At 41.5% G+C, this 19,922-nt stretch overlaps 1 protein-coding gene across 1 annotated transcript in view; it reads left to right on the top strand.

Moving 5' to 3' along the window:
- The window catches only part of LOC117508122 (disco-interacting protein 2 homolog C-like), a 241,868-nt gene that overhangs the window by 117,384 nt on the left and 104,562 nt on the right, over nucleotides 1-19,922 (top strand). Inside the window, exons 12-18 of the mRNA XM_034167783.1 lie at nucleotides 9,825-9,948; nucleotides 10,981-11,090; nucleotides 14,852-14,954; nucleotides 15,059-15,123; nucleotides 15,671-15,764; nucleotides 15,964-16,083; nucleotides 19,175-19,289. Of these exons, the coding sequence (XP_034023674.1) occupies nucleotides 9,825-9,948; nucleotides 10,981-11,090; nucleotides 14,852-14,954; nucleotides 15,059-15,123; nucleotides 15,671-15,764; nucleotides 15,964-16,083; nucleotides 19,175-19,289 (731 nt within the window). The remainder of the gene's footprint in view (nucleotides 1-9,824; nucleotides 9,949-10,980; nucleotides 11,091-14,851; nucleotides 14,955-15,058; nucleotides 15,124-15,670; nucleotides 15,765-15,963; nucleotides 16,084-19,174; nucleotides 19,290-19,922) is intronic.

The raw sequence follows: 19,922 nt of genomic DNA, 5'->3' as shown, positions 1-19,922 counted from the left end.
TATCCATTTAAACTTAACATTGAAAACCCCTTTTGATGTATATTTTACATTATATCTTAATCAAACATGCTCCAGTCACTCTCATATTTGAAAGTGAGGTGCAGACTGGCACTGACTATCGCCTGACAAAGTTTGAGCCAGATCTGGTCCAGATTGTGGATTTTGTCGACATTTGAATTAAATATTGAAAAGCCCATTTGGTGTACATTTTGCATTACATCTCAGTCAAAAGTGCCTCAATCACTCTAATTTGTGACAGTGAGGTGCAAACTGGCACTCTCAATGAATAGAGTAAAGCTACGTTCACACCGGGTGCGACGTGAGCGACAGCAGCAACAGGTTGCCATGTAATCCCTATGGAAGGACGCGTTGTGGCGCGACGCGAATGAAGCGAAGCGAGTGAAACAATTTTGAGCGATTGGGGCATTTGTGGCGCGATATTGCGTCGCATCACGTCGTGTTGCCCTCCTCCCCAAGTTGAAAAATCTGAAATTTTTCGTCTTGTCGCGCCGCGATGACCAATCGGGGACTGGATATGTAGTGACGTGGAGATGTCTGGAGTGTGACTGAGTTGGATGTGAACATGTCCTGTCTCTTGTAGGCAGCTTGTGAGCAGGACTTATGTCCCTTTTGTCCTTCATTTCACAATTATGACAGAGTTTGGGGGAAGAGCGAGGAGCAGCCCCGCAGCAGGGGGAGCGGAGTTTTTTTTATTTTACGTGCGCACGCGAGCGAATCGTCCATGAAGATTATTTTATTTATTAACTACACAGATGTATAATAAAACAAATGGTGACTGGTTTATAAACACAATTATGACAGAGTTTTTGGGGGAAGAGCGAGAAGCTAGCAGCCCCACAGCAGGGGCAGCTGAGTTTTGTTTTTTTATGTGTGTGCGCGAGTAAATCGTCCGTGAAGATTATTTTATTTATTAACTACACAAATGTATTCAAAGGATTCAAGGATTCAAAAGAATTTTATTGTCATATGCACAAAGGAACATGTTCCCTGCACAATGAAATGTGATTACTGCATTTAACCCATCCTAATTGCCAGTTAGGAGCAGAAGTCGCCTTGAGGCGCCCAGGGACCAGCTCCAGATGTATGTCCTGCCTTAGGTCAACAGCAGGGCTGAGCAAACCAAGACCGGCCTCATGACGACAAACGACACACACAACAATATACATAAGCCAGCCCGGTACATGAACACATATAAACAGCACACACAAGGTAAGACTTGGGAAAGAAAAACCTTCATTGCTGCTGCATTGAATCATGCAGCAGCAATGCAGGAAAAAACCCATCAGCACAATGAACAATGATCACACATAACAACAGGACGAGAGACGACGACCGAGATTTGTAAGAGTCCAGTTATCAGACAGAACACCCAGAGGCCGCCTTTAGGCGCCATCAACGGCCTTGCTCGTCCGTTCTGGAGGGAGGAAGGGCCCAGCCCTAAACAGTCCACTGTCCACAGTCAACGTCAGAGCTGCAGAAGCTGAGGGCGGGGGAAGACCAGGGGGGGTGAGGCATGAGCGTTGTTCTTCTCCAGGAGGTTTTTATCACAGCGACCTTGAAGTGCAGCTGTGTTTTGGGAAGCCAAATGTTGTGAAAGTGTCGTGACACGGACCCACAGCAGGGGGCGTTAATGAACGGACAATGCATAAGCCAAAAAGTAACAATTTAATGTTGTGAATCGCACAACGAAGTACAGACAATAACAATATGGTGGAATGTCAGTTATACACAAGGTAACGTGTGGGCAGGCTCGACGATAGAAGACGTCTGGCTAGAGAAGAGCCGGATCCCACACAGCTTCCACCACCAACGGATCTGAAGAACACCGGACCCGCCAAGCCCTGCACCCCAGGTGGCCACTGTCTTCAGCAGTCAGACCCGGTACTGCTGGCAGAGAACAGAGACAGTACTGATGAGTGTGAGTTCGCACACTCAGTAATCCCACAGTCAGTGTTTAGTTAGGAGGGAGCACCTCCACCTCCAATCACACACTCGTGCAGCTCCTGTTTAACCACTTATCTGGTTTGGGTGTGAGGCGAAGCCGTCGCTGATCACACCAAACGCCAGTCCCACAGATAAGGACACACCACAGGAAAACGGCTGCAAAGAAGTTCAGATTGTTACTTTGTAAGTCAGCAGAGAAGTTGCCTGATTGGTAGCTGATTTCTCGGCGGGGAGGTGGAGTTGCAGTCCGGCCTTTATGGTGGTGGTGATGTGTAGTGGATGAGTGACAGCTGGTACGGATGATGAGTGACAGCTGTCACTCCCGGTCGCTCCGATGCCCTCTCGTGCTTGAAGCCCGCACTTAAAGCAGGGTGCCATCTTGTGGTGGTGGGCCAGCAGTACCTCCTCTTCAGCGGCCCACACAACACCGAATGAAAATCCAGATTAGCAGACGCCTGAAAGATTCCACAGTCTGAGACAAGTGGCTTCCAATACATCTGAATTAGGAGAGGAGATGTGGTCATTACTGATGATCAATGCGGTTTTCCAGTGCAGCGATCCTACCAGACATGGTTTCCAATGTGCGGTTAACACCCGCCGACTGAGCTGACACTGCCCTTCCAATCAAATCAGTCATGTGGGGCAGCCTGGACGGGCCAGTTATTGCCGCTTCCACTTTCTTAATTTTCCGGTAAACCAGCGCTATGCCCGCTCCACACAGCAGGAACCCGGTCACCTCCATGCCAAATATATACACATCTTCAACATCCTCCACAGACAGCGTGTAAAGGCACATGACCTGCCATTTCCTCCAACTGTCCATCACGTAACCCATCACATGTGTCCCGGCTGGACAGGTCGGGTCCTCCGCTCCCAAATGTCTTGTAGAAAAAATAGTGTCAATTGCGTTCAGAGCAAAGCTGACAGCCTCACAGACAACACGCCACAGAAGCAGGAAAGATAAGGAGGAAGGGAGAAGAGAAAAATGCGACCGTCTCGGCCGAGAGCAAGGAGGCAAAAAAAATATAATAATGAAAGTATAATATATACTAGTATAAGTATAATGAAACAAATGGTGACTGGTTTCGAAACACAATTATGACAGAGGTTTTGGGGGAAGAGCTAGGAGCAGCCCCACAGCAGGAGCAGTGGAGTTATTTTTTCTCCTTTACGTGTGCGCGTGAGCGAATAGTCCGTGAAGATTATTTTATTTATTAACTACACAAATGTATAATAAAACAAATGGTGACTGGTTTCTAAACACAATTATAACAGAGTTTTTGGGGGAAGAGCGAGGAGCAGCCCCACAGCAGCGGAGGAGCAGCGGAGTTTTTTTTTTTCCTGCAATGTGCGCGCGCAAGCGAATCGTCCGTGAAGATTATTTTATTTATGAACTACACAGATGTACGAGGTCTGTTAGAAAAGTGTCCGACCTTTTGCAAAAACCATATGGATTTGAATCACGTGTGATTGCATCAGCCAGGCTTGAACCTTCGTGCGCATGCGTGAGTTTTTTCACGCCTGTCGGTTGCATCATTCGCCTGTGAGCAGGCTTTGAGTGAGCACTGGTCCTCCCCCCTCGTCGGATTTTCATTGTGAGGAAAATGTCTGAATGGCTGGAGCAGCGCTGCATCAAATTTATCCAGAAACTGTGAGAGACAGCCAGGTGGACACCATTTGGAAAATTCAGATGGCTTTCAGGGACGATTTTATGGGCATCACAGAGATTAAGGAGTGTTACAGCCAGTTTAAAGACGGCGCGCAATGGCGGAGGGCTTGCCGCGCAACGAGCGGCGATCGACAGGCTGAAACGACCAGATCATTTACAAACTGAATGCTGTGTTGATCCGGGACGTCGTCTGACTACCAGAGAAATGGCAGAAAAGGTGGACATAGCACTTTACTGGCACATTCCACTGTTAAAGGAGATTTTGTCATGAAAACAGGAGCGGAGGAATTCGCCACGGAGCTGCTAATGGCGCGGAACGAAAGCACCTCCGTGTTGGTCTCACAGGACATGTGACATGCTCAGATCTTCGACAATTTCTCGGATACTCACTCGACTGAAAAGCCACCCAAAGCCGTCTGAATCTTCCGAATGGTGGAAGAGCTGGGCATGTCCCGTGAGACTTCCAACACGGAGGTGCTTTTTGTTCTGCGCCATTACGCGGCTCCGTCCTGACACGCGAATTCTGCTGCACGTCTTTCATTACATAATCTCCTGTAACAGTGTTATGTGCCGAAAAAGTGCTATGTCCACCTCTCTTGCCATTTCTCTGGTAGTCAGATGACGTCCCGGATCAACACAGCCTTCACTTTGGAAATGATCTGGTTGTTTCAGCCTGTCAATGACCGCTCGAAGCGCGGCGCGCCCTCAGCCACTGTGGGCCGTCTTTAATCTGGTTGTAATGCTCCTTAATCTGTTTGATGCCCATAAGATCTTCACCGAAAGCCATCTGAATTTTCCTAATGGTTTCCACCTGGCTGTCTCTCACAGTTTCTGAAAAAATTTTGATGCAGCAAAGCGGCAGTCGCTCTGCCATTTTCCTCACAATGAAAATCCGCTGAGGGGTCTGGACCACTCCTCCCACAAAACGTGCTCACAGGCGAATGATGCAACCGACAGGCGTGAAAAAACTCACGCATACGCACGAAGGTTCAAGCTCACACGTGATTCAAATCCATATGGTTTTTGCAAAAAATAAAAAGGTCGGATAGTTTTCTAACAGACCTCGTATAATAAAATAAATGGTGACTGGTTTCTAAGCAAAATTATGACAGAGTTTTTGGAGGAAGAGCAAGGAGCAGCCCCACAGTAGGGGCAGCGGAGTTTTTTTCGTTTTGTTTTAATTGTTTACATGTGCGCGCGTGAACGGGACAGGAGGTCCTCAAACTGGGTCCTGCAGAGGCGGAAGGACCGCTGAAAGCGGCCATCATCCAGAAGCAGCTCCTGCAGCAAATAATGATACTCCCCGAATTGGGAACGTCTCATGATGTTTGTCAGCTTTCCACAGCAACTCGCTTCGTGTGGTCAAGGTGTGTTAACTTGACTGACAACCGGAGCCGGCGAGCGGAATGGAAGCTCCTCCTATTTGATGATGCACTGGGGCGAATTTTCGCAGCGAAAGCCGAGTGACACACTGGGCGATGGTGGGGCGTCCCTTGCCACGCGACCGACGCAAATGTGTGGCGTCTGGTCGCGTCCAGTGTGAACGCGGCGTAAGTTTGATCTGCATCTGATCCGTATTGTGGATTTAGCAGATATTTGATTCGTTTTAATGCTGAAAAGCCTTTTTGATCTGTATTTTTGTATTATATTTCATCTTATGAAAAGCCACTTCTAACAGGACTTTCACCTTGAAAATTTTTTCCAAGGTAAAAATTTGTGAAATTGGAAACTAGTGTTGGCGGAGGTTTGGGCTCTACAAGCACAGTGCACTAGTTTTTTTATTGTTAACATCTCTGTATCTCTCTGGTCCTTTTTCTATGGTTTTTAGTTTGACACTGAAGTTCTCTGTGACACAATTAGTTCCTCTGTTGAAGGCCTTTGAATTACATAGTTTGTGCAATACTCTGTATTGTTAATCCTTTCTGGTTTGGCCATTTCAATCACCTTTTGCTGCTTTTAATATCGCCTTACTTTCCTGGAGGTTAAAAGTTCCCAGCTGGGAAAGAAATTTTCTGAAAGAAAGTGGTGTATAAAAGACAATGCATCCAGCATTTTATGGCATTTAGGCATTCACTTTAGATATTTTTTGTTGATGTTATGTGTTATGACAGACAGACAGACAGATGCCTGTCTGGAAACCGGAAGAAAATTCACGAACCAAAAATGAAATGGGGAGCCACGAAACATTCCACCTGCTGTCATGACGGACAGGTGTGCACAATACACCGGCAATAGTTTCGTGCATGCTTGTGAGCATGCACAAACACAGTGCACGCGCAGTCTCTGCTGTGGAGCAAAAATAATAAAAACTACACACCATAAAAACAATTTATTGAATCCCTCTAATCGAGCAGACAATACAAGTATGAACCTTCTGTTCCTCTGTAGATGACTCGTGATCATATACGTACAGTCATGACATGACATGAATGAAGCAGTACGCTCCACATCTGCTCGCCCAGCGTGTCCAGCCAGCCGTGTGTGTGTGTCTGGCCTGACACGCGTGTCCTGTGAGCGGCACATCGCAGGACAGACACTGCATCATGTGAAACAGAGCTCACGTGAGTGACATGACATTCAGATTGCCTGCTGTGTGTTCACATGATCTGACGGTCCGTTTCACCTGGGACAGCCTGTCAGTGTGCCTGCTGTGCGCTTGCAGCCTGTCGCAAAGGCGATATATGTTTTTATCTATTTCCACGTGAGGACAGGAAGCACAGTAAGGTCATGTCCTTCAAAACACGGTACATATTCTACAGCTGTGATGTCCATGACCAGAGATTTCAACAGCTGCAGCTGTTTGCAGCCCCAGTCTGTTTCTGTGTTATGCGATTTCTTTTTTTAGTTATTTGTTATGTAATTGTGTATGTAGTTATTGTAGTACTTATTTATATACCTGTCCTGGCTGTGGTCTCTGTGTTTTTAATGTGACATATCGTGTGCACTGCGCTGTCATTTCTAGCTGTCCGTGAGTCTCTGGCCGGTGATTAGCTGAGAGGCGGCTTGCCGTGCTATGTGCGCTCAGATGTGGCTGGCTGGTAACCCCAAGTGTCCAGGTGTACCCCCCCTCCCCGCACACTACATGTGTTGCGGGGGGGTGAGACACACACACGCCACATGTGTTGAAGGGGGAGCTGACACTCTGGCACGCCACATGTGTATCGCTTGGCAATGCCACAGTCATGTGGGCACTTAGACAAATTTCACAGCCAGCTCAAAAGTGGTTGCCTGCTCACTATTTTCGTGCTGACTGCGTGAATGGCTCCACATTTCCTAAGTGCTCCGCGAGTGGTATTGGATGTTCTTGTGTGGTACCTGGAATTTGGCCGACACCTGCCAAGAGAGGGATTCATTGGGCTCTCACAGGGCACTATGTTTTTCGGCCGCTGGTTTGTGCAAATGGTTATGGACACAGCTGTACGAGGCGTTAGAGGCGGCTCTGATTTTTCACGAATGGCATGCAATTCCTCATTCGTTCGCTAGTCGGCTTCATTCGTGTTATGTGTGAAGGGGCCCTTAAGAATGGCTTGTTTGGGTAGATTTTTACACTTAGTTGATGAGCTTTTGTGAATGATTTAGGTCAAATTTTGAAACCTTGACATTTTGCCGGTAGTTTCCAAAACAGTTTTGCACAGTTTTACACAGGATGCAGTGCAGCTGTTGCTCTGCTTCCATCATCTGTTGGTTCTTTTGTCTATACCAAAATTTTAAAGAGATATTTTCAGCTATTCTTCACCACAGTATTGTCCTTGTTTCTGCTCCCTGCACGGCTTCTGTGACACATGGCTGCTAGTCTGTGCACCACCATGACAATGGTAGCGCCAACATGATTCACACATTAGCATTTGAGCCCAAAGTCGGAGATTAAAAAAAACAAAACCAAAGCTTCAGAGATGACTCAGACTCATGATTAGTGATGTCTGGACAATTTGAATCTTTGTAGTCTCAAACAAAGCCATTGTATTTTCATCGTTTTTACAAGCCTTGTTAATTCCTCAATGCATTACACATCATCTACCAGCTGCTGGTGTACACACACGGCAACCTGTGCTGGTCACATTCCAGCTTCAACAACAAGAGCCAAAGAAACCATCACAGGCCAGCAGCGATTTCAAAATGTAAAGAATATGGGAAAAGCTAAAAGAAAAGACACTAGATTGCATTTAAGTCAAAACATATACGTACTGTATTGTCATGTTAGTTAACTTAAAGCTTTCGTTGTTGCTTGAGACGTGAGCTGTCAGAGGTTCATTTATGCGCATCAGTATTAACTTTTTTAAGTGTTCACTTTTCTGATATATGCCCCCCCTTGTCCGCTCATCTGTTCATGAATCTTGTAAGTGCAACTCCTCTGAAACCACTGGATTTTAATGAAACTTCACACAGTGGTAACACACCATATTAAGACATGCATAAAGGAAAATAATTCTGGTCTGATATTGTTAAAGGGGGGAAAATTGGAATTTTGGTTGGGTGGAATTCTTGAGTTTGAGTTTCGTACAGTACAGTAGTGTTCAGAATAATAGTAGTGCTATGTGACTAAAAAGATTAATCCAGGTTTTGAGTACATTTCTTATTGTTACATGGGAAACAAGGTACCAGTAGATTCAGTAGAGTCTCACAAATCCAACAAGACCAAGTATTCATGATATGCGCACTCTTAAGGCTATGAAATTGGGCTATTAGTGAAAAAAAGGAGAAAAGGGGGTGTTCACAATAATAGTAGTGTGGCATTCAGTCAGTGAGTTCGTCAATTTTGTGGAACAAACAGGTGTGAATCAGGTGTCCCCTATTTAAAGATGAAGCCAGCACCTGTTGAACAAAAAAACCAGAGATGCGTGGAAGAAAACGGAAAACAACCATCAAAATGGATAGAAGAATAACCAGAATGGCAAAGGCACACCCATTGATCAGCTCCAGGATGATCAAAGACAGTCTGGAGTTACCTGTAAGTGTTGTGACAGTTAGAAGACGCCTGTGTGAAGCTAATTTATTTGCAAGAATCCCCCGCAAAGTCCCTCTGTTAAATAAAAGACGTGCAGAAGAGGTTCCAATTTGCCAAAGAACACATCAATTGGCCAGCTAAATACTAGTTTAGTGATTCACAGGATTGCTAAAAAAGCAGTTTGAACATAATAGTTTTGAGTTTGTAGCGTCAACAGCAGATGCTACTATTATTGTGAACACCCCCTTTTCTACTTTTTTTTACTAATAGCCCAATTTCATAGCCTTAAGAGTGTGCATATCATGAATGCTTGGTCTTGTTGGATTTGTGAGCATCTACTGAATCTACTGGTACCTTGTTTCCCATGTAACAATAAGAAATATACTCAAAACCTGGATTAATTTTTTTAGTCACATAGCACTACTATTATTCTGAACACTACTGTATTACTTAGTGCAACTCTGACCTAAACCGTTCAGTGGATTTCATTGAAGCTTCACACTATAGTAGTACACCATGAGAAGATGTGTGGTGGAAAGGGGGTATAGATTGTTGTTATTGTTCTTACGTTTTTTAATAGATCATATTCATCAATTACATGAACAGATGTTGACCACTTTGGTAATTCAGATATTTCCTAACAAAAGATTTACTACCACTATCTGCTTTCTTGAGTTTATTTACATTTAAGTATAATGTTTACAACATATTATTTTTGTGATTGCAAATACTTTATACCCTCAATATTAATTTAGTGGAGAAGAGTTCAGAGAGAATTTTTTTTTTTGTATGTTCTCTAATGAAGGTTTTCATTGGTCACAGTTAAAAGCTTAATGTCTAACTCAGATATTTGCAACTTGACTTTGACTTGTATCTCTGGGATACACCGAGTGATTACTGATGGGTTTGTTTCTCTTCTACATGCCGTCTGTCGTGCTTAAATCCCTTCCCCCATTCTAGATCTGTGGTGCAGGATTTTCCATAAAGTTTCTCAGCTGGAGAAACGGTGCTGCAGCTGCTCAGCCAGTGCCTCTATTACATCAACAGGAGCTTCACTGTGTGTACATGTAATTTTTATTTGCTTGTAGATCTGAAAGAAAAGGTGCACGGTGTTCAGTGGAACGCAGGGTGAACAGTGACTCACTTTGTCATTGCAGTGCTTCCTTTAGTTTTTGCACGTATTGTTGATGGCGACGTGAACATGAAGGAGAAGTTCTGTTCTTCCATCCCTGTCTTGTCCAATAGGATGCTGGCAGCCAGCAGATTGGATTCCTATTGGGTAGCTGTGGTGTTACTGTGGCGCTCACCAGCGATGCCTGCCATAAGGGTCTGCCCAAGAGCGCAACAGGAGAAATCCCGCAGTTCAAAGGTGAGCGTGACAATCATCAATCACTGCACATTTGTGCGGGCTTGATGCTTTTAGCGTGGGGGAGGACCAGACTAGAGAACTCCACTGACTCCATTTACATTCAAAATATAATACTGGCAGGTTTAATGATGTGAAACATCTGATTACAAATGATTCCGTTTGGGGACAATTTTGTTGAATTTCTTTGGCGTGAACATTGGTGTGAAATAGGCTGAAACTGATGATTGTTTTCCTTATCACTAATTCTGCTTTTCTGATCAATCATGTAGACATTTAATGTCAGAAAAATACTTTTAAAAAGTCACCTTTGTTTTTCCTAAAGCAAAGGGAAACGTCAACTTATTATTTTATCTCACCACTGAGAAAGAAAAACAGTTTAAAAGATAATCAGTTCAGGATGATAACTGTGCAAAGGTTGCAGGCACATTTAGTGTGCCCACAGTAGATGCTGGCTACACAAGTCGATATTCTTTGTAACGGCGCATTCATCATTTAAATACACTGAAATCGAATGTATACGAGTAGCAAATTAACCATATGAATTTGAGTTATAACTGTATTTGGGAATATTCACTTTAATTTTCTCTCTTGCTCTTTATCTCTTTATCTCTCTCACATATTACTCATTCCTGTAGAATATTGAAATGAGTTATGAAAAAAATCTTCCTAGGGGAGCAAAAGCAGGGTGAAACAGTATAGTTTCTTATTATCTCGCACACGATTGGAACAAAGTTGCTGAAAATGTGAGACTGCACAAACTTGTGATGAACATCACACTAATGATTTCAGCACCTGTGGTTATATTTTTGTATCAAGGTCATGTTATGCCAGGTTGAGACAAAGTGCTTTGCTGACAATGGAAAGTGAAAAGTGCCAGCTGGTTAACTCACCCCACCCCCCACCCCCACCCCATCCGGTTTGACTATTCATGTTGTTTATTAACCTGAACTTCTCACTTCAGATTTTTTCGGTTCTTATCTTGAAACCCCTCCTCTCTGTCTCTGTCTTTACTCACGCCTTTGCATGCTGCAGGTTGGCCCAAATTGCTGTGGTTTGTAACAGAGTCGAAGCACCTGTCCAAGCCTCCCAGAGACTGGTTTCCTCACATCAAAGATGCAAACAATGACACTGCTTACATCGAGGTCAGCTAACAGTCAGACAGACATCACAAAGTACTGAAGGGGAACAAACTGTGTACTCTTGTTCTTCATTTTTGGTTCCTTTAAACCATCATATTTACAAAATTGTTATGCACAGTTGGAGGATTGCAGGAGGCATGTAGTATAACATTTATCAAGTGTAACATGCACAAAATCTTAATTTTAAACAACAAAGGAGATATTTTAAAACTCAACAAATTTCACATTTGAGCTACTCTATTATTCATTTTCATTCATTGTGCTTTCATTTGCTTTGATGAATGGATATTGTTGTATCTGTTCAACTGAACAAGTAGCACCCATTTCAAAAGTTCAAAAACGTGCATACAGGCTTGTGAGTTGTGCTTGAATGCAAAATCTGTTTTTTAACTTTATGACAGGCAACAGAAAACAGGATGGTCTGGTTTTTATTATCCATCTGTCATCTTTTTCGGGGTTCCAGCCTGAATGGACTGGAAACAGCAGTTGCAAAGCACTGCAACTTCCAGTTTGACAATCTTGTGAAGTTCTTACGCAAAATGCATGATTGTTGAAATTGGGTGTGGCCTATTGGCTTTTTGATTGGAGAAGTGGATGTGGCTCACACGCTCAACTTATCAAGCCAAAATTTTTTGAGAAGATACAGACCAGCTCAAGGTAGAGCCTTATCAAATCTGACATTTTTTTTTTTGCCTACAGCTGGCACTATAATAAAGGAAAATGTGTTTTTCACCAAAACTCCAGCACTGTACATTGTAAAATCAACAATCATAGACAGATTCTTTGGAGTGTGACAAATCTTTTGTTATAGGCCACACCCATTTCTGTTTTTCCATTTACACAGTATTGCAAAATATGTAAAGCCTTAAAAATCTGTCACCCCAGTCCGTCACTTTGATCAATACCACTTTTTGCAAGTGCTACCTAGAGACGAATTAAAGCTTAAGTTATTAAAAGGCGCATGATAGCTCAAAAGATGCCAACTTTATAAAGGAGAGCATACTGCACGGAGCAGTCAAAACCGAAAGTGTTACATATCTTTGCATCACTACCTCATATAAACATGAAACTTGCCACAAGGACACAGAAGAACAAGCATAGGCTGTGTAACAAATTTGTTAAAAATATGTCAAAAGACGGCACTATAAAAGCAAAAAGAATAATCAAAAAAATGTGCACGGAATTGCACAAAATTTGCATGGTATGATCGGAGATGCTGTCTGAATTGAACACTACAATCTGATGATGATTGCTTAAAGTGGGCATGCCTCATTATGCAAATGACACTCAAATACTTCCTCCACCCTCAAATTAAAAAAAAATCACCAAAAATCACCTGTTTGTCCTACAGAGCTGCAACATTTGCAGTATATCCAGTGAATAAAGACCAGACCTTCCTACACTAATACTTATGGTCTATTGTGCAGTCCGTCATTCTATATTTTTCAGAATATGAAAAATCTTATTAAAATTAGTATATTTTCATATATTATATCACATACCACCAAAGTTGACAAAAACATTCTCTTTCGTGTAGAAATGAAGTGTGTAATTTATTTTTACATTTGGTTCAACTTTACTATTTTTGTTTTCAAACTAAGACTTATGATATGAAAGGGGGTATGGCCCACACCATACAACTTAGTATTCTCACATTTTTATTGATAATAAAGGTCTGTTCATGTTACTCATATACCAATAATTGCATTTATTCGCCTGCAGGTGGCACTATAATAAAATGCATTTTGGCTTTCAACTCTCACATTGTGCATCAGCCAAGAATTAAACAGTCAGTCAAAATGAATCTGTTCCCCCATTCTGTTAGGTGCAGTGAATCTTCAACAATGGAAGATGCCCATTTCTACCTTTGCATTTTTGTGCAAAATTGCATCAAATATAAAACCAAAGCAAAGACTTAAAAAGTGTCCAACCTGTGCTTTGGTGATGAGTGTAATCTGCACCACAGCCTACATATACATTCAACGGACACTCATGTTTTTATGTTATTAAGATGATTAAGTCCAATAAACATGAAACATGGTCCAGTGACACAGAAAAAAATAACAGAAAGCTGCCTGACAAATTTTGTAGTAGTTGGTGTCACAAGTGGGGAAGGGAAATAATAATCTGAAATTAGATGCATATAAAAGCCTGAAATTCATATCTTAACAACTTATCCATCAAAGACCAGCAATGTTCAAAGAAGAATTTTCCATAATTGTCAGTATGAGTAGTCTTAAATTACTCAGACTGAGCACTGCAGATGCAATATTTTCTCTGAAAGTGCTCATGTAAGTGTAGAGAAGGGCAGATGTTGCATTGTTTGTTTTTTGACTTAAAAAAAGCATATGACAACATGCCAAGAGAAAATATGTTGTATTGTATGAGGAAATCTGGTGTGCCAGAGAAGTGCATATATGAGGGAGGTGTAGGATATGTGCAAGGATGGTCACCTGACTGAGTCTGGTGTGCTTGAGGTTCCTTGCTCTAATCAAAATTCCTGAGGAAGTATTTTTTAACACTATTCCCAGTGTGCTTGCTCAGGGTATGGGTCAGTTTAAACTTTATTCAGAAGAACCACCTTTAAGTGACTGATATTGTGATTGTCACATTTTAAAAAATAATCAACGCAGTCCATTGCCCACTCACCTCTGACCTTTATGTGTACCACAAAGAGAATGTTTCTAACAGTGTTGTTGCTATTTGGTAGAACACTTGGTTGAACAGATATGATGGTAAGTTAGATTTTGAATATTGATAAATATAGACTGACAGACTGCATTACAGCATAGTTAGTTACCTGGATGCACAACACTTCGGACACATGACATGAGCAAAGGCTGTGATTCAGTGTACATACGGGAAAAGTATGGAACTCAGTTAAATTAAGTCCTCTTAACGGTAAAGTTGGCATTGCCCACGTGGCTCTGCGGGTCAGGCCCACAACTTACAGCTGCATTGCTATGAGTCACATGGTCCTCGTGGGGGCTCGGGAGGCTGTCCACGTACTGTGCTTGGACACAGTGTACAGTGGTCCCTCGTTTATCGTGGGAGTTGCGTTCTAAAATAACCCGCAATAGGCGAAATCCGCGAAGTAGTCAGCGTTATTTTTTACAATTATGGACGTTTTAAGGCTGTAAAACCCCTCACTACACACTTTATACACTTTTCTCAAACAGGCATTAACATTTTCTCACTTTCCTCTCCTGTGTAAGCACTCTCAAAGTTCAAACCTTAGTAGAAAAATAAGACCAACCTGTTTTCAGGCCCAAACATTTGTTTGAGAAATAAAAATACAACGTTTTCCTATAAATAATTATGATGGCTTTTAGAACTAACGAATTTCATTTTAACGATCATCCTACGAGGTTGGACGCATAAGAAATTATTAATAGTGACTGACCAGTATTTCACAGTTCCTCTAATCGCGCCTCTTCGTCCTGGCGCCGCTCTGCTATCGTGTCTTTTTTCCACTGAGTGACACCTCGGTGCAGGTGTCTTTTTCCGAGTAAAGAACACAGTTATGAGTAGTTGTTGGTGCTTTTTTTCTTCTGGGCCAGAAAATTCTTATAAACAGACACGCAAAACGGCCTGCTTGATGAGGACGCAGAACACAATGCACTGTAAAAAAAAAAAAAAGCATGCAAAATTGGACTAAAAAAATCCGCGAAACTGCAAGGCTGCGAAAGGTGAACCGCGTTATAGCGAGGGACCACTGTATACCTGCTGGCGTGTCTAGTTTTTTTTTTTTTTTTTTTTCACAGTATAAAACCTGTAAGGACGGCAGTGTGCTGGGAGTCACAGTGACAAGGATCGCTCTGCTTACACACTGCCAAGCTCTCACCCAGTCCTGCAGCTACACAGAGGGTATGCACATGCACACGCACAACATACACTACCAGTCAAAAGTTTGACTGGTAGTGCATCTGAAAGTCGGTATATAACACTTTTCTCTCTTTCTCTGCCTGCAGCTGAGACCATTGTCAACGTTTTAGACTTTAAGAAGGACGTGGGGCTCTGGCATGGTATCCTGACGGTAAGACCCACTTGCTCGAAGTTAGAGGTCCAGCTTTTGGTTTTTAAATCTCTCCCGTAAACACGAACAATGTTAAGCAGCTTGTCAATATTTTTAAAGTCCTTTTTTGCATAGTCGTATTTCTGTTTTATGTTTAGAATTTTTAAGTGTTTTTTGAATTGCAAACACATTTAAGGTACAAGGAGAGTTTCATACTGAATGTCTTCAGGATATGATAAAATCTTATGTTTTGCCAATAATTTGATTCAGTCTGATTCGTTACCTCTGCCACTGACTGAGATTACTGTCATGAAGGTCATGTGCTCTTGAGGCTCATCTTGCTTTAATTACTTTTGGGACTTCAAAAAGTGCAGTTTTCACATTTAGGAGTTTTTGCTAAAAAAGTGAACAGGCAAAAGTGGGTCCAGAGTTCATTTTCCAACTTCAGATGGATGCATCATTTTCCCTCCTCTTAAAACAGATTCTGAATAATTTGATTTTGGAAATAAAATATATGCATGAAATCTTTAGATTACACCTGTTGTGTGCGTATGTGTGTACTGTGCAGAGTGTAATGAACATGATGCACGTGATCAGCGTGCCCTACTCGTTGATGAAGGTCAACCCGCTGTCATGGATCCAGAAAGTCTGCCAGTACAAAGGTCAGACACATCCTGTCAGTCACTTTGCACAGACAATTCATTCCATGTGCCTGTCTGTGAAATAGATTAAATGATCATTTTCTGTGTGTGTGTGTGTGTGTGTGTGTGTGTGTGTGTGTGTGTGTGTGTGTGTGTGTGTGTGTGTGTGTGTGTGTGTGTGTGTGTGTGTGTGTGTGTGTGTGCTGTACTCCCTCTACAGCCAAGGTATCATGTGTGAAGTCCAGAGACATGCACTGGGCTTTAGTGGCCCACAAAGACCAGAAGGACATCAACCTGAGCTCCCTGCATATGCTGCTGGTGGCTGATGGATCAAATCCCTGTAAGATCACACGCGGAGCCTACAGCTCAACTTGTTCTTTAACGGGGAGTTTATTTGAGATAGAAAATGTCAGCAAAATGAATAAATTATCTTGGGAAGCAAGGGAATGTCAAGAAAATGGGTCACTTTACAAGAATAGAGCAGAATGTGTCCAACTGAGCACATTTACTAAAATAAATGGTTTTTAGCAGAACTGGAGTGAAAATCAGATGAAAATACAGCTCTGTGAAACCAGGAGGTAAGATAGTTTTTCTTTTGTAGAAGGACTTTACTTAGTTACCACATTAAAACATGCCCATTTTGATCTTGGTGGAATCAATGGATATACTGATTGTTGCACTTGTGAGTGATTGTTGGACTGTCTAGGTTTCCGATTGTCCTTGATAAAGACTAAAATCAAGGCTATCAATGACTTGCTGGACTTGGCCATCAGAAGGATATCTTTATGCAGTGAAACTGTCAAACTGGTAGAGACATTCAGTTATAGTGCTATTCATGTCTCTGGGTCTGGGGAGGACTTAAGGAGTCATAACGTCCCTGGGCAGAGGGATTTGGCAATGTTTATACTTTTGCAGGATAAAAAAGGTCCAACTCTTAAGGGTACTGATTCATGTTGTCCCACTGTTGCCTGCTTGGGTGGTTGGCATCCAGACACAAGGCGGTTCGGTTTTGCAGTGGATGTGATGACAAGTGGCATAAGCACATGCTCTCTTAGCACTTTTTCTGCTATTACAAGTCACATGACATAAAGAAAGAGTCACATGACATTCTAAATTACATGGTGTGGTACATATTGATGCCAGTGAAATGGCAAAATGTCATGGGACTAAACTTTCCATTACCATGACCGTTGGAATTGCAGTTCTTGGAAGAGCCTCACTAGAATAACTGTTATTACAAAAGGACAAAACTCAGCAGTCACATTCCATCACTCAATGGAAATGCTGTGATTTTCTTTGTTGACATTCTAAAAATGTCACTTTACTTTTATATAAATCTGTAATATAAACCCAGCTAATATGTACAATCTATAACTTTTATTGAATTTTTTTAAATTGAATTTATTAGACACCCATGCAACAAAATTTCACTCATATACAACACAAAACTCAAAGTAGTCAAGGAAAAAAGACAGTAAGAAAAAAATAAACAATGTACATGATGCCTAAAGGCATAGGCAGAAGCAAAGCTTATCAACGCCTACACCCCTCCATGAAGTCAAATCAAACCAGGCATATGTGCCAGTTCATAAACGTTCATTTCTAAACAAAATCTGAGCAACAGCAGCTCATAATTACAATTAAAAGAAAACAAATATTTCCCAACAGCTCCCAACACAAGTTGGTTACCATCTACATATTTCAGTAGAAAAAGGTTCAAGTATAACACGTTCATACAACACAACTCAACCACTTTCCTCTAATCCATATTTTGAGAATACCATTTCTTTGTATAAATATTTGAAGCAGTTGATATCCGGACATCGCTTCAGTTTCTCAGGTAGATTATTCCATTTTTTAGGACCACAAATGGAGACACAGAAGCATTTCCTGGTTGTCCTAGTGCCAGCAATTTTAAAATGATACAAACCCCTTAAATTATACAATCCTTCTCTTTGCATAAAATATTCTTGAATTCTAACTGGTAATTGCTTATTTTTCACTTTATACATCAGTTGAGCAGTCTTGAATGAAATCATATCATAAAGTTCCAATAGCTTTGATTTAATGAACATTGGATTGGTATAGTCCTGATACCCTGCATTGTGAATTATTCTTAATGCTCTTTTTTGAAGGATAAATAATGGTTGCACTGTAGTTTTATAGTTATTGCTCCAGACTTCAGCACAGTACGTCAAGTAAGGTGTAATCAATGCACAGTACAGAGTGTGTAGTGATTTGCCATCAAAAATGTGCTTTGTCTTATTTAATACTGCAATACTTTTGGATGTTTTCTTTTGAATATGTTGAATATGAGCTTTCCAGTTAATTCTGTCGTCAATAATCACACCTAACAACTTATTCTCTTTGACACATGCTAGTTTACCCCAAGTATATTTAACTGTATATATGTACATCCTTTTTGTAATTTCCAAATAACATCATTTTAGTTTTAGACCAATTTAGTGACAGTTTGTTAATATCAAACCAACTCCTCAACTTTATCATTTCAGTTCTTAAATCAAATAATAATTGTTGCAAATTCTCTCCTGAAACAAAAAAGTTTGTGTCATCAGCAAAGAGAACTGCTTTAAACACATCCGAAACTTTACATAAATCCTTGATATATAAAATAAATCATTTTGGTCCCAACACAGAGCCCTGGGGAACCCCGCAAACGATGTCCAGATACGTAGAACAGCAGTGCCCAAATTCAACAAACTACTTCCGGTTTTGTAAATAGCTTTTAATACAATTCAGAGCCACTCCTCTAATCCCATAGAGTTCCATCTTTTGAAATAATATGTTGTGATCAACTGTGTCGAAAGCCTTTCTTAGATGAATAAATAAACCAATTACTAATTCCCTTTGGTTCACAGTAAATATAGTAAATATTTAGAATAGTAAATTTAGTAAATATTAAATGTAAAATATTAGAGAGAAACTGTTAAGGTGAGCCCAAAAACTGACTCCAGAAACAACTCTAGAAACACGTTAGACTTACACACACATGCGCAAACGCACATGAAACATGAAAAGAGGCAGTACTCACTTAGGAAACCCTTCACACAAAAATCAAGAAGACCCAAGATCACCTTTGATGAGAACTATTAATCAGTGACATTTTCCAAAATGGACTTGCTACACCACAGTGTTGCAAATATAATTAAATCATTACAAATTGACAAAACTGATAAAACGCATAGTGTGGTGGAATAGTACTTGGATCTCCACAGTGTAATAAATGTATTATCAAAGTAATGGTTGATTTGATTATCGACAATGTAATTTCGTGTCTTACTGTAACCTGTCACACAGGAAGCCTACTGTATATGCTTACCCAACTTTTAGAAAACTTGTTCAAATGTTTTTCATTTCCAGGCTGGGAACAGAACAGGTGATCTAACACGTTGTCACTATTTTTCTGTCAGGGTCCATCTCATCTTGTGATGCCTTCCTCAACGTTTTTCAGACAAAAGGGCTGAGAGGTGAGGTCATCTGTCCCTGTGCCAGCTCACCTGAGGCCCTCACAGTGGCCATCAGAAGGTATACACACACTACAACATCTCGATGGACTTCATTCATATTGTAAACTGTAATTTTCTAGGGGTCAGAAATGTCATTTAAAATGTTTGTAGGGAAGAATAAAGATCGCACATCCCATGACTATTGTGTGCAGCTGGTTGGTCTCTGCATCACTGCTTCTTTTTAGCCTTCATGCTCTTGTCAATGGTAGAGGTCAGAGAAGAGAGGCCAGATTGGTTCTAGCAGATACACGCAACAAAAATATAAACGCAACACTTTTGGTTTTGCTCCCATTTTGTATGGGATGAACTCAAAAATCTAAAACTTTTTCCACATACACAATATCACCATTTCCCTCAAATATTGTTCACAAACCAGTCTAAATCTGTGATAGTGAGCACTTCTCCATTGCTGAGATAATCCATCCCACCTCACAGGTGTGCCATATCAAGATGCTGATTAGACACCATGATTAGTGCACAGGTGTGCCTTAGACTGTCCACAATAAAAGGCCACTCTGAAAGGTGCAGTTTTGTTTTATTGGGGGGGGGGGGATACCAGTCAGTATCTGGTGTGACCACCATTTGCCTCATGCAGTGCAACACATCGCCTTCGCATAGAGTTGATCAGGTTGTCAGTTGTTGCCTGTGGAAT

Source organism: Thalassophryne amazonica, chromosome 1 (genome assembly GCF_902500255.1).
Source record: "Thalassophryne amazonica chromosome 1, fThaAma1.1, whole genome shotgun sequence".
NCBI lineage: Eukaryota > Metazoa > Chordata > Actinopteri > Batrachoidiformes > Batrachoididae > Thalassophryne > Thalassophryne amazonica.
Note: the sequence above shows the minus strand (reverse complement) of the source record. Positions and strands in the feature narration are given on the sequence as shown.